Raw genomic sequence first — 15152 nt, 5'->3', positions numbered from 1 at the left:
CAAGTGACATGTAATCGAGGATCAAATTCCTTGGTAGGTCCAGACATGTGTGCATCTCAAGGGCAAAGCGGTAAAATCACACGTGGATGACATCAACAGAATGCCACTTTTCAATACTTTTTTCACAAGTGGCCATTTCTCATTCGAGCCTCCTAAATAAGGTCATTCGTATAAAAAATCCTTCAATACTACAATTTCAACCAAGTTGTGGTGTAACTACCAAGCTACCCTTCATATTGCATTAAATCATATATTTAATGAGTGAACTAAACATTAAAATTTGTTGTCATTTTGTTCAACTAAATATATCAAATGCTCCAGTTTTGGGGGCATGTTTGGTACCTCTTTTAGATTCACCATTATTCTGGATCAAATCTCAATTTCTTTTTTTTTTTTTTTTTTTTAATTAAACCAAATACCCATTTAGGCTTTATGAGCGCTTATACCATATTTGATAATATGGAGATCCATCTCAAAGTTAATTGACAATGAGATGAATAGCTCATATATCTTATATAGAGTGTGAGGTCCCTCACTCTTTTAAAGGTGGAATCCTCGATAACTCCAACCTAAATTATTTCAAAGAATATAATGCAACCACCAGAGTTTTGGCTATCAATGAACAACAAAGACCCCAACTGAAAGGAAAAGAGTTGAGAACAATCCATGCCAGATTCATATCCCATTCACAGGGAGAAGTGAACTACATCGGCTGCTTAGAAGCTCGAGGCTCAGATGAGGATTTGATTTTGAACGTCCCGGAACGTTGTCACATCACTTCCCCATAGCCTGCTTATACAAATTGATGCACATTCATTACCATGAGGGGAAAAATGGGAATTACTTTGATGTGTTTTCAACTTCATGAGCATACAACATTTTTTTTTTTTTTGGGCCATGCAAAGAATTCCTTTGAGAGTCTCCTTGAGTTTTGCAGATGAAAATTGATCATAACCAAAATGTGAAAGAACACAATCAATGGGCTTACCAGCAAGCTATTCCAACAGCGTTTGCTCCCTCCTTATCTGCCTTCTGGTCATCTCCAACATGCACGGCTTTGTCAGACGTGACTCCAAGTTGATCTACAACAAACAATCCGAGGTCATTTTTATAGAAAATAAACTATTCCTTAACTGAAACTGAGACAGTTTCAGTGCCTTATTTCCCAACTCGATTCATTTCTCCATGCATGATTTCAGTTTTATGGACGGGAGAGATCTCATCCATGAAATTACTCGGAAATAAATTAACTCAGATCCATTTGGTAACCATTTGGTTTTTAATTTTTAATTTTTAATTTTTTAAAATTAAGCCTATAGACACTTCTTACCCTCTAAATTTCTTACTTTATTATCTATTTTTTACCAATGTCTTAAAAAACTAAGTCAAATTTTGAAAACTAAAAAAAATAGTTTTTACAAACTTGTTTTTGTTTTTTGTTTTTGACTTAGAATTCAACTCTTGTACTTAAAAAAGATGAAAATATTGGAACAAATTGAGGTCAAATCTTTATTTTCAAAAATCAATAACAAAAAATGAAATGGTTACCAAACAAGACCTCAATTAAAGTTTCAATAACTAAGGTTGGTCTTCAAAATGAATATTGGTGAGACTAATGTTGTACCTAATGCAGCTTCAAATATTTTTCCATCTGGCTTTTCATATCCAACTTCTGCCGATATTATAACAGCGTCAAACCTGCAAAATGAAATTGACAAAGGAAGAAACTCGTATGGTCATCGACTCATCAAATGAATATATATTCAATAGGTATAGAAGAAAGATGATGTCATTAAACAGACAGAATTTGTAAAGAGAAACATGCTCTCTCACATATCTAAAACATTTAGATCCTTCAACAGCTTCCTTAACCGAGTGTCAAAATTGGATACAACAGCCAACCTAACTGTACAAAAACCCATGGCATTAAAAACATTATGCACAAAAATCCTGCATCCATCCTTGATGGAGATGAAGGAGGAACTTTGAATTTAACCTCCAGCATCTTTCAAAACACCCAGGGTTGCACAAGCTCCATCTGGAAGATGCCATGCATCACCATTTGCATAGTACTGAAAAGATTCAAACAGAGTTCATTTTAATGACAGAAAAACAAAGAGCCAGACAAAATAATTTATGTTTCTTGTATTCCTCTCTACAACTAGTTCTGTCTCTTTGTATATTTGGAAAATGATGTCAAACTCTTCAGTAAGAAAATGAAAAAGGACTAATGCTCCAAAATACAAAAATCAAAAGAAATCACATAAAGGAAAGTTACAAAAAGTACAAAAGGAAATATAATGTTAAAGTATTAATGTAATATTAAATTTATCTTCACTCATCAGTTTATACTTTTGGATCAATCAATGATTTAACATATAAAAATATCAAGAAGGGTATCCGTTGAAAATAGAGAAGTTCCCATTGTATTTATTATTTTTCCTAGTTCTGTTTTTTCCATTCTTTTATTTGTTTCCTATTCCCATTCTTTTATTTGTTTCCTTTTCTTCCCTGGTTACCATCGGTCTTCTTTCGTCATGTGGCCAATTCGTTTCTCTTTAAATTGGTAAAGTTGTATCTACGCATTAAAATATAGCAGAAAAATAAAGTTCGGTATTAGAGCCTCACATTTGAAGTTTTTTCATGTTAGGTTTCACGTCAGAAATCCTAAGTTAAGCTTCAAGTCGGGAGCTACCATCTTCAAGGATTTATCTTTTTTAACTTCACGTTCCCAAGTTGAACACAAAACCCATTATCTTCAAATAAAAATCTCAGCTTCATGTCAGAAGTTGAACACCAACCATGGGTCAGCGACTAAATCCATCAACTTCAAGCCAGAAGATTGCAACAGTGGGTCATCGACTAATTCCATCAGTTTCGCGGTCGATTCCATCAGCTTCGCAAGTCACCAACAGCAAACGAAAAATCATATGGACGAAGACTTCCGGAATCTTGAATCTGGAAATCATAGGTCACCGATGAAGGCTTCCCGAAATTTGAATCTAGAAAATGTAGGTGACTAATGAGTTCTGCAAATATTTTAGGTCTACAGTTTTTCGAGCTTCACAGTAATTTTTTTCCCGCATCTGTAAGTTTCAAGCTTAGGTCATTTTGTTTGGATCCGAATGATCAACTTCTGATTATTGTATTTTTAGGCAGTTTGGTTTCACGGAAGAGTAAGAAACCAATGTGGTCTTACGATAAATTGTTGAATCAAAATACAAGCCATGTCACAATCAGCTTGTGAAATAATGTGGGTACATCAACTCTTAGGCTTCAATATTTATGTTTTCGACCAAGTTGTGGTGTGATAATAGCTGCCTTTCATATTGCATCCAATCCAATATTTCATGAGCAAACTAAACCATATTGCAATTGATGCCATTTTTTAAAGAAAAAAAATTAAAAAAAAAACAAATTTGGCGTCTACTGAATATGGGAAGACTGAGCAATTAGTAGATATCTTCACAAAAGATTTAAATCGAGTTCGAATAGATTACCTTTATAACAAGTTGGGTATGATTTTGTGCCCCAATTTGACAGGGCTATGGTATACATGTAATATAGGAGTTCATTAGTCTTTTGTCCTTTATTATAATTATACTATGCTTAGTTTAGGCTTCCATTTATTCCTGCATATATTGAATTTACATTTTTGAGTCTTACATAATTACATCCTAGCTTCTACAGATGTCTGAACTGAAGAACCTCCAAAGAGCTTCAAAACAGAACACCAATAAGAAGCTTTGAGATGAGTTAAATCAAATCTATCTGGATGAGAAAGATAGAAATCTGAATTTTTTTGTTGATTTCTTTCCAACCATAATTCTATAGAAGATCTTTAATGTTTATACAAAGAAGATTTTCCATTAAGGCCAATAATATAGGACCGGTAAGGATATGAAAGAATTTTTTTTCTCAAATTATTTGAGAAGACCCACTGAAGATTGGAAAAACTGAGTAGCTAGAACCAAGTTCCTTCATATAGGAGCCCATTTTCATATAGCTAGTTAAGCCTTGTCCACAGGCTTGGTTAATTGGTTTATATATTTCAATGGCTTGTTTTACTTATTTACACAAATAGGTAGACCACTGCATAGAAATAAAACTTGATCAGAAAATTTATGTTTCCAAAACTGTGGCCATTACAAAGCATGCAAATCATTTTCTATGAAATAAAGATTGACCGTGGAAATAATACTAAAAAGGTTATTTATAAAACTTCACCTGATAGACTTCTTCAAAGTAACTATCATCAGAACAACCAGTGGCTTCTGAAACGACAAGTTTCCAAAATGGCCTTCCATCTCCCTATCAATATAGTACACGATACACAACCATGAACCAACAATGGGGTAGCTTTTCCTCTTCAGGAAAAAAAAATATTAAAAAAATAAAAAACAATGGGGTAGCTTTTCCACAATAAATATATAGAATAGCCTTAAGAAATTATTTTTGAAGTTAAAAACAAAAAACAACTTTTCTAATACTTTTTTTTACGAGACGGAACAACTTTTCTAATACTTATTCTGAAATATACAGAGGACAAAGCTAATAGTACAATGCTACAAGCAAAAAGGTAGCATGAATGCGGAATACAGAGGAACATGAAACAGTTCAATAAATTTTAAATCATGACTATGAACCCTGATTGGCCATGATTTCTCAGACATAGTAACTGAGAAAGAGGAGACTTTGAAGGTTGATCCAAGTTTGTAATACTTCATTAAGTCTTTTCTGTTTCTTTTTTTTTTTTTTCTTTTTTTCTTTTTATGTTTTTTTCCGGTCCAAGAAGGGAAGATTAACCTATTCTATTCCACAGAAAAATTGGAAAACCAAACCGTACCAAACCAGCTTGTTAGGTTTTGTTTTTTGTCTCGCATTGGACATCTTGGTTTTCATTTTCAGAAAATCAAACTAATCAACTCTTTTTCTAATTGAACATTGGTTCAGTCCATCTTTTGCAAAAACTGATTGGCTTGGTTCGACTTTTGATTGGGCCCAAAACCAAAAAAAAAAAAGGAAAAACTGAACCACAGGTCACTCTAACCAAATTTATCCCACATGCTCATATTACCATTTCCATTGTCCATTCTTTTCGATAGAAGTAGGAAAAAAAAATGTATATTAACCAAGATAAGATTATAAACAGACAAGAGTACATAAAAAAAGAGACAAATCCATTTATACCCCAAAACTTTGGGGTTTGTATCAATTAAAACCCCAAACTAATAATAGTATAAATATGAGTATAAATTAACACAAATACAACCAAGATAGAACAATTGGCTCTTTGACTGAAAATTCCAAACATCACCCAAACTGAAGCTTGACTTGATTAATTGGGGAACCAGTTAACCACGACATGGAACCAGACAAAACCAAATAGAAAAAGGCACCAAGAACTTAGAGAGGGCACCAGAAAAATCAGCCTCCAACTATGACAACTTGATGACAAAGACACCCTAAAATGTTAGGCCTCCAATAACCAGCTTCTAAAATCAGCAAATCATGACTTCAGATTCTTTAGAATTCTGATGAAGAAGGGTTAAAAAACATCAAGCTTCTAATAACAAAGGGCAGAGGGCTGGAATAAATCTAGAAAGCCTTGAAACTTTCCAAGTATAATTGTCGTTGTATAAAGACTTCAACAATCAGTAGTTTCCTTTCATCCCAAAGGACTTAACACACCTTCTGAATTTTCTTCCACAAAGAATTCCACAAAAGGCCATCCGAAAATTCAAAAACTCCATCATGTTCAAGTGAAAAGAATGACAAAATCCTCCCTTTTGCCTTCTGAATAAGAACTAAACAGGGATCATGATTTTTAATAAGCTTTTTTATACAACTCCCCATTATTGATAATAATCATTTTCACTTGATTCCATTTAAAATCAACTCAAAATCACCTAAAAAATATTTGTTCTCCCAAAATCTTACCAAAGTACATGAAAAAAAATATATGGTAAGAAACCGAGCTTTCATTGATACAAATGAAAGAACTTACAACAGCAAACAAAAAACAATGGAAGGAGTCCTCAATAAGATGTGAATGATAAAGGATCCAAAGAATTACACTGAACTAAAATTATGAAAATTCTAATGAACAAACGCTTATAAAGATACACTAAACTTCACCTCCTCTAACACCTCCATCAACTTCTCCAACCCTCTAAAAATTCTACTATTCCTCTCAAGCCCTACTCCCCACAAAAAACACAAAAAAGGGGGTTGCCACAAGACACTTCCTTTATCATGAAAGGGACCAACGGGACTTCCTCCATCATAGAATTACCTATTATGCCCCACTGTACCATCAAACACCCAAAAAAAGCCTGTTCCAAAGGGAATAAGCAAACTGACAACCCCACAGAAGATGATCAAGATTCTCCTCTTGCCAATGACAAAGGACACTGTTAGACTCCAAGTGGTAAAAACCTATTAAAGAGGTTCCACGGTAGTGTGGGTTTTTGGGCAAGAAAGTGGCCGGACACTCCGCAAAGGAAAACCAACTCTCTCCAAGCGTATTTCAATCTTTCTTGTTTCTTGTTATTTCTGTTTCTCGTCACTCTTTTTTTGCTTTGGCAAAGGGCATTTGGTATCAAGACTATCGTAAAAAAAACTGCTAACACATTGATTGTTCCATCGTTCTGTTTGTAACGTTGGATGTTGCATTCTTTTACATTGAAGGAGGTTCCAAACAAACACACTGCTGAGAGCATAAAACAAAGGAAGATTGTCAATCTCATGTGCACTCTACCATGTAAAACTTGCCAAGCAGATAACCTCACTTTCTTAAGAACTTTCACCTTCCAAAGAGAGGAAAAATTTGAGGTTCTTGAGTGGGAGAAGGAGAATTAAGAGCGAGGGAAAGTGACAAGCACGAGAAGAAACCCTCGAAGGGATTAGGAGCCCAAAACTAAACATCACTTCCCTTCCCCAACTTATCAAAGATAACAAAAAGAATGCTCAATACCTCCAAAGACTCGGTCAATGAGAGGATGACAAAATGAATATCACATAAGTCTTCCTAAATAAGTAAAGAAAAATGGATGGACACAAGAAGATGAAATGCCACTTATATTAATGAAAATTTGCTACTACCTACATTAATCCATACATTTAAAAAAGTCTTATACACGTAAGACTATGCATTAATGATTTAAAAAATGAAGCCTAACGGAAGGTCTAAATTGATTCATTTATATGAGTAAAAAAGTTTTAATTTATATAATTATTAGTTTGGGGTTTTAAGTGATACAACCCTCAAAGTTGAGAAGTTTAGATAATTTTTTTTCAGAAAGAAAAGTATGCCCAAGCCCCAAAGTAAACAAGGATTACAAAGGAACGTTTTGATAAATCAAACATATTTATATTTATTTGTTTTTACATATTTATTTCATTCAACATTTATATTCCATAGACTGAACAGGTAACTACAAGATAAATCAAACACCTTTTCAACATCTCTACCCTCCCTGTCTGAATCCCAATAATTGCTTCAAGCCACGTCTCCTCCCAAACAATATGATAGCATAAACCATTTAGGGGAACCAATTAGCCTTTGAATGAAAAAAAAACTGTTGCATTATGAGGCCTGTGGGCTCATGAACTATATTCTAATTCAATAGTAGATCAAGGAAATCTATAAACAACCAAGCACTACTCTCTGTAGGCATAAGTTAGCCGATCGCAAGTCATGCATTTCCTCAACTTAGAGAGATAGAGGGACAAAACTTCAGAATATAGTCTATTCTTGATTTTACTCTGCATGCAATCAGCTAACAAGAAAGAGAATACAAACCTTGTAACGTAGCTTTTGAGGCCACGGACCAGAAAACGCTCTCCTAAATCCTTGCTTTATCTCAGCAGGGGTGTTAGTTAGACCTAAATTCATCGTAATCATGGTGACTAAAAGAACAAAGAAACTGACAATTGATGAACAACAGAAGCAGGTAACTGAATTATTTGCTTTTTTTGAACAAGAGACAGTAACTGAATTATTTACTATAAAGCGGCAAACATCAAAATGCAAGGGAAATTAAGGTACACTGCTAGTTAAATAACAACAGATAAAAGGCTGATGGCATTAATTATCCAAGTAGTTAAGTACTAAACCATAGTCATTGTCCATAACGGCCAGTTTGAATCATGAGTTCTATTTGATGGGTATGGATAATAAATATTTGAGAGTTGAATGAATGTCTGGGATATAAGATACTAAATATTTGTATTTGGATAAGAAGAATAATTGGTGTCCGAAAATTAAATATTGTGTTTATTTCTTTTTCGAATAAGAAATAATTGCATTGATAATATGAAATTACAGAAAGGAGAGATCTCCGAGTGGTGTATTGAATTGGAAAGAAGTGAGGCAAGTCTCTGGTAGTGGATAGGAGAGCATTTGCACCAAGATACAACCAAATTAACTATAGTTTCAAAAAACGATGGTAGGGGCGTTTCTCATCTTGGAAAATCATCTTGTTTCTTTCTTGCCAAAGAATTCAGCAATAAGCACGAATAAAATTCTCCACCAAGTGTATAAAACAAAAGCTGTTGTGGGTCCTTTGGTATGGGTGCAATCCATCAAAAAGAGTGAAGAATGTAGCCCCGAAATTTCACAGCAAAAACACATTCAACCAAGAGATGTCCTTGTTTCTCCATCATTTTTACAAATAGAATAACATGGGGAGAGAGACAAATAGGGCAATTGGCTGTGAAGAGTGCCCAGAGGAAGAATTGGAAATATTGGAACATCCTTAAAGATGACATTTCGAGAGACTTTTTCTTAACAGAACATAAATGCTAGCCTCAATGAAACATACATTTTCCTTGTACCAAAAAAGGTTGATGCTTGATCTGTGGGTGAATAATCCCATTAGTTGTCTCATGCCTTTATAAGATCATTGCAAATGGGAGTGTTTGGCTCACTAATATGAGTTAAGTTGAGTTGTTACAAATACCAACTCAATGTTTGGTCCACCAACTTTAAATGTTGGTAGAGTTGAGCTGGTATATTTTACCAACTCACCGTAACTCACCCCAACTCTCCCTTCTTCCAAAGTTTTCCATTGCTATACCCATCAGCCACTATTGGCAACTATCGCAGCCACACTTTGGGCTCTGACAACTAGTTCCGATGACAACTCCGACAACCAACTCCAACGACCAATTCTAGACTTCGACAACTACCTCAGATGACAACTCCGATGACCTAACTCTATAACGACAACCTTTGCGCGACCAACTCCGACGACCAATTTTGGGTTCCAACAACTACCTCCAACAACAAACTCCGATAAACAACTCTGAAAACCACCTTCGTAAGCTTCAATAACCACCTCCAACGACAAACTCCGACAAAAATCACCTTCAATAATCAACTTCGATGACCACCTTCGAGTGAGGAACTCCAACAACCATCTATGATGACAACTCCGACGACCAATTCTAGGCTCCAGCAACCACCTCCATTGACAACTTCGGTGACCCAACTCCGACGACCACTTTCGCACGACCAATTCCAACAACCAATTTTGAGTTCCGGCAACCACCTCAGACAACAAACTCCGATGGCTAACACCGACAACCACCTTTGTTGACTTCGACAACCACCTTTGACTATAAACTCCGACGAAAATCACCTTTCAATGATCAACTTCGATGACCACCTTCGAGTGAGCAACTCCAACAACCAACTCCAATACCACATTCGTGCGACCAACTTCGAGCTTCGACAACAACCTCCAACTACAAACTTCGGCGAAAATCATCTTCGATGTCGTAGCCCCTTCGTGCGACCTAGGGCGGGTAATCCCCGGTTTGACCGAAGATGGGGGTCAAACCGGGGATTATAACCAGGTCCCCATCCCCGACCCCGATTATTTTTTTTATTTTTTAAAATTTTTACAAATAAATATATATAATATATAATTATATATATACCCTATAAATATGTATTAATTTTACAAATATTTATATATTTATATATAATTATATATATTATACAAAAAAAATTCGGGGATGGGTCCCCACGAGGACCTGTTTCCCTCGACATTGGCGGGAATGGGGGCTGGGATGGGGAATCCCCCCACCCCATCTTGGCCCTGGCCCCGTTGCCAACCCTAACGCGAACAATTTCGGACTCCCAAAACCACCTCCGACGACAAACTTTGGTAACCAACTCCAATACTACCTTCACGTGACCAACTTCAAGCTTCAACAACCACCTCCAACTACAAACTCCAACAAAAATCATTTTCGATAATCAACTTCGACAACTACTTTTGACTATTTTAAGATCGATGACTGTAGATGTATGTAGTAGGGTTGTTGATTATATAAATAATATTATTTTGTCTACATTAAGTGTAATACTTATATGTAAAAAATTATATATTTTTATTTAATTGTATTCACATATCAAATGAGTGTTAGTAATATTTGGAAAAGTATGTATGCAATTGAAAAGTATGTAATACATAATAAAAAAACCACAAAATGGAGATTTTTTTTCCTAGAACATTTATGGTAAGAAATAGTGAAAAATGGAGATTTGTTATATGATGATTCTCCAAATTTGGAGGAACTAAAAGTGAAATTGCTGAAGAAATATGGTGACATTCCATTGACTACTAAGATGGTGGAGGAGATTCAATTAAAAAAAATTAATAACATAGTAAAAATACAGAGCAACAAGAGGAAGAAGAAGAAGAAGAAGAAGAAGGTGATGATGAAATTCATGAAGAAAAATTAGGAATCAAAAGTTTAGATTTCTCTTTATTTCCATTTCGTTTAACAATATTTCTGTAAGAAATGTAGTGGGTTAATTATTGTTCATTACCCAAAAAGAAAGAAAGAAAAACTTTTAAAATTAAAAGAAAAAATTGCAATTCATATTTTATTCAACACAAAGGTGGGAAGAATTTTTTTTTAGAATTATTGAATAAAAAGGTTTCAAAACGAAAATAATCATCACAAAAGCAGATTATTTAGGATTCAAAAAACTGCACTAAATACCCCAAACATATAAACTCAACTCTGCACCTCAAACACAAACATATAAACTCAGACCAAATAATTCTGCACCTGAAACACAAACATGTAAACTCCACAGATATATGAACTCCACAACATATAAGCTCCAATCATCATATCTCAACTCAGTGCCCCAAACAACCCCATATTGATATTCCATATGTGAAATTTAGGTCTTCTTTTATAGAAGAGAGACCTACTACAAATAAGGAAAGAGAATAACAATACAAAAGGAAAATACTGACAAGTAATATATACACATAAGTGTTGCTGAATGATAGGAATTTCAACACTCCCCCTCAAGCTAGTTTAAAGATAACTTCCATAGCAAGCTTGTCAATCATTCAGTCAAAAAATGCTTCTTTGGTAGTGTCTTTGTTACATCAACATTTTGCTCTATTATTGGAAGATAATGAATACATATTACACCTGTATCTTCTCTCTAATAAAATGCTAGCCAACTTCAATATGTTTAATTCAATCATGTAGAACTGGATTATGAGTAATAGACATGTAAACTTTATTATTACAATAAATCCAAATAGGTGCCTTCTACAAAAACTTCAATTCTTCAAGTATCCTTTTAATCCATATGCCTTCACAAATTCCATGCGCTGAAGCTCTAAATTATGTTTCAGCACTACTTCTTGCCACCACATTTTACTTTTTGCTTCTCCATGAAACCAGGTTTACTCCAACAAAGGAACAGTAATAGTAACCTAAAGTAGATCTTCTATCTGTAGCACTTTTTGCCCAATTTGCATTAGTGTAAATTTCTATTTGGGAATGATTGTGTTTTTTAAATAAAACACCTTTCCCAGGAGTTCCTTTTAGATATCTTAAGATCCTATAGGCAGCTTCAAAATAAATCGATTCAAGAGCATGCATAAATTGATTTACCATATTTACGACATATGCAATGTCAGGACGCGCATGTGATAGATAAACTAATCTTCCAACATGTCTCTAGTATCACTCATTGTCTATGATTTTTTTTGCTTTTGCTATTTGCAACTTCAGATTAGGTTCAATAGGGGTTTTTGCTACCTTGCAGCCAAGTAATCTTGTTTCTACAAGTAAGTCCAAAACATATTTCGTTGGTTAACAAAGATCCCTTCTTTGATCTTGCAAAATTCATCCCTAGAAAATATTTCAACATTTCCAAGTCCTTGATTTGAAACTCACTTGCAAGGTTTTTCTTCAAATCAACTAAAAATGTTTTGTCATCTTCAGTGAGAACAATATCATCTACATAGACAATTAAAATTGAGATTTTATTACTCTCAAGAGTATTTATAAAATATAGTACAAAGTACTTGACTCCAATGAGATTCTTAACAAGACATGACTTTACCAAATCGCCCAAATCAAACTCTCGGAGACTGTATAAGACAATAAAGAGATTTCTTTAGTTTTTAGATTTTACTGTGAACGAGTTCCTTTTCAAAACCTAGGAACTCATAAAAACTTCTTCATCAAGTTCACTATTGAGGAGGCCATTTTCACATCTAACTAGTAAAGAGGCCAATCTAAATTCACTGCAAGAGACAAAAGAACTCTAATAGAGTTAGTTTTAGCAACGAGAGCAAACATTTCTTGATAATCAATCCCATACACTTGAGTGAAGCTTTTAGCTACAAGTCTAGTCTTATATCTTTCAATACTACCATCTGCATTATATTTAATGGTAAATACCCATTTGCAGTCCACCAGTTTCTTGTCATATGGTAACTCTACTATTTCCCAAGTACTATTTTGTTTTAGAGCATTCATCTCCTCAATAACTGCTACTTTCTAATTTGGATCTTCTAAGGTCTCATGTATATTCCTTGGAACAAACAAGTTATTTATCCTAGATGTGAAGGCTTTATGACTCTAATAATTTTTTATATGACATGTAATTTGCAATAGAGTATTTGGTATAATTCCTAATATCTTTTCTAATGGTTATAGGAACAACAAGATCAGGCACAAGTGGCATACTCTCAGGAATATGATCAAGGTTAGATGTAAGGATGGAAGAAAGATTACCAAGTTCTTCAGTATCATTCCCCGAAGTCTCAGATTAGTTTCGTGAATGATCATCTAACTGGTCTTGGTTCCTTTGATTGAATTTTTTTTCTAAAGTAAAACTGAAACTCAAGAACTTGATCAGTATGATCATTCTATAGTATTTCTCCCCCTGAATGAGAATTGTCTACACCTGGCATCGAAGGACTAGTAACATCGAGACAAGTAAGACTAGAAAGAGGAACACAAATATCCCAAAAATTATCTTCAACATTTGGCCTCTCCCCCTGAAGAGAAGTTTGGGTAAAATAATGTTGGTTTTCTAAAAAGGACACATCCATGCTCAAAAAAAAAAAAAAGAAGAAGAAGAAGAAGAAGAAGAAGAAGAAGAAAAAAAGGTCAGAGAGGATCGAAACATTTATAACCTCTTTTACTTGAAGAGTAACCAAATAAGATGCACTTAACAGGCTAGATCAAACTATGAGTAGTACATCCAAAAACTTTGAAAGGTAAATTAGAATATATGCAGGATGTTGGAAAATATTTTCTTTTTTATATTCGTGAATGTTCGGGTCTGCTTACGCGTAACTTGACTAATTTTCATGGGATAACCCACCTAACCCTATTGTTGGAAAACATTTTTAAATCAATCAATAAGAGTTTTAGAATTCAAGATCTTACTAGACATCCTATTTATAAGATATCCGTGAGGGTAGCTTCCCCCATAAATATTTTGGAACATGCATGAAAAACATTATAGCATGTGCTACTTCAAGTAAATGCTTATTTCTTCTTTCATCAATCTCATTTTGTTGAGGAATATCCCAACATATAGATTGATAAACAATATCTTTTTCTTTCAAAAAAAATCCCAAAAGATTCATTAAACCAATTCAATTTTGGAATTACTAAAGTTATGATTAAAAAAAAAATTACAAACAGGAGTAAAAAAATAATAAGTAGGACTATACGAGTAATATTATCAAACAAACTGCAGCAATGTATTAGTGGTAATTCGACAGCCAAAGCTGCAAATTGTTTGTCTGATTAAACCCAAATGTCAATGAATGACAGTACGGAATGCAGTAAAGAATTACTGTTGGGAGTTAAAGTTCCATATTCTTTTGCCTCTTTTCTCCCTTTAGGTTCAATCTAAGGAGAAGTCGTAGAACTCGGAATTGTGGCCAAACAAAAAGAAAGAACACTCACCATATTTGGAGCCAATGGATGCGTAAGTCTCTTCAACTGGCTTTGCCAACTGCAGCAGCGTTCCTCCAGCATCCAAAAGCAATGCATCATAAGCTCTATTAACTGAGCCTCCACCAACTAACTTTCAGATAAACACAAGAAAATGAAAATTGGGTCAGGATATACAGTCATAAAATCATCCCGTCGGAGCTCCTGAAGGAATCTAACCGTTTTGTATTGGCATGTGGTGGGGCTTGGAAATACTCGTTTTCAGAGAAAGAGGGAAGGGCTTGAAGACTCTGAAGAGACTCCTGCCGTGCGAGCATCTAATAAGGTTCAATTCCATTAACCCACTGGCGCCCCACGGCGGTTTAGATTCAAAAATCTTCGCCGTCGCTGGCCGCTGGTCGCTTGCAATTGCCTCCGCCCTTGGTTTCTCCGATGCCGTCTGGAATGCAGCTCTCTCTCCCCTGTTCAAGACCAACACGCAGAACGAAAAACAGAGACGACGTTTGCTAACACACTTTTTAAAATGGAGACAACAATTGTATTCATATTTGTTTAGTGCATGTTTAAGAGATTTAAAATATATACAATATTGATAGATACTAATAGAATATCAACGATTAAAATTTTGTTTATAAATATTTTAACAGTTTTATCATTTGAAATAATTTTTTAAATAAAATATAAGAAAATTATATAAAAAAAAAAAATCACTTTAGATTTATAGTTTGTATCAAGAAAATATAAGGAAATTATATCAAGAAAATATAAGGAATTTATATCAAGGGAATAATTTACTTATATTTTATTTGAGAAATTATTTAACTAAATAATTTTGATAAATATTTTTATTCATTTATTAGTTTTCTTGTTAAATGTTTATATAGTTGATCGACATGTTAAAATAAGAA

At 34.3% G+C, this 15152-nt stretch overlaps 1 protein-coding gene across 1 annotated transcript; it reads right to left on the bottom strand.

Moving 5' to 3' along the window:
- Positions 1-253: 253 nt before the first annotated feature.
- Positions 254-14779, bottom strand: LOC120080478 (haloacid dehalogenase-like hydrolase domain-containing protein 3). The gene is made up of 9 exons (XM_039035139.1): positions 14464-14779; positions 14257-14373; positions 7805-7887; positions 4228-4311; positions 1997-2072; positions 1834-1906; positions 1625-1698; positions 989-1082; positions 254-789 (listed from the first exon to the last, which is right to left on the bottom strand). Exons 1-9 carry the CDS (start codon positions 14579-14581, stop codon positions 732-734), a joined length of 777 nt encoding a protein of 258 aa, XP_038891067.1. The 5' UTR covers positions 14582-14779; the 3' UTR covers positions 254-731.
- Positions 14780-15152: the final 373 nt, after the last annotated feature.

The sequence above is a fragment of the Benincasa hispida genome, chromosome 6 (genome assembly GCF_009727055.1).
Source record: "Benincasa hispida cultivar B227 chromosome 6, ASM972705v1, whole genome shotgun sequence".
NCBI lineage: Eukaryota > Viridiplantae > Streptophyta > Magnoliopsida > Cucurbitales > Cucurbitaceae > Benincasa > Benincasa hispida.
The sequence above is the reverse complement of the archived record's forward strand: the minus strand, read 5'-3'. Positions and strand labels throughout refer to the sequence as shown.

Bases quoted from the DNA above. Each gene is read 5' to 3' on its own strand.
- LOC120080478 (XM_039035139.1), bottom strand. From the start codon at position 14,581: ATGGAATTGAACCTTATTAGATGCTCGCACGGCAGGAGTCTCTTCAGA. The intron at 14,374-14,463 runs GTTAGATTCCTT...TCTGAAAGTTAG, and splicing joins CCACATGCCAATACAAAACG to TTGGTGGAGGCTCAGTTAAT. The intron at 1,699-1,833 runs GTGAGAGAGCAT...TTCATTTTGCAG, and splicing joins GATCTAAATGTTTTAGATAT to GTTTGACGCTGTTATAATAT.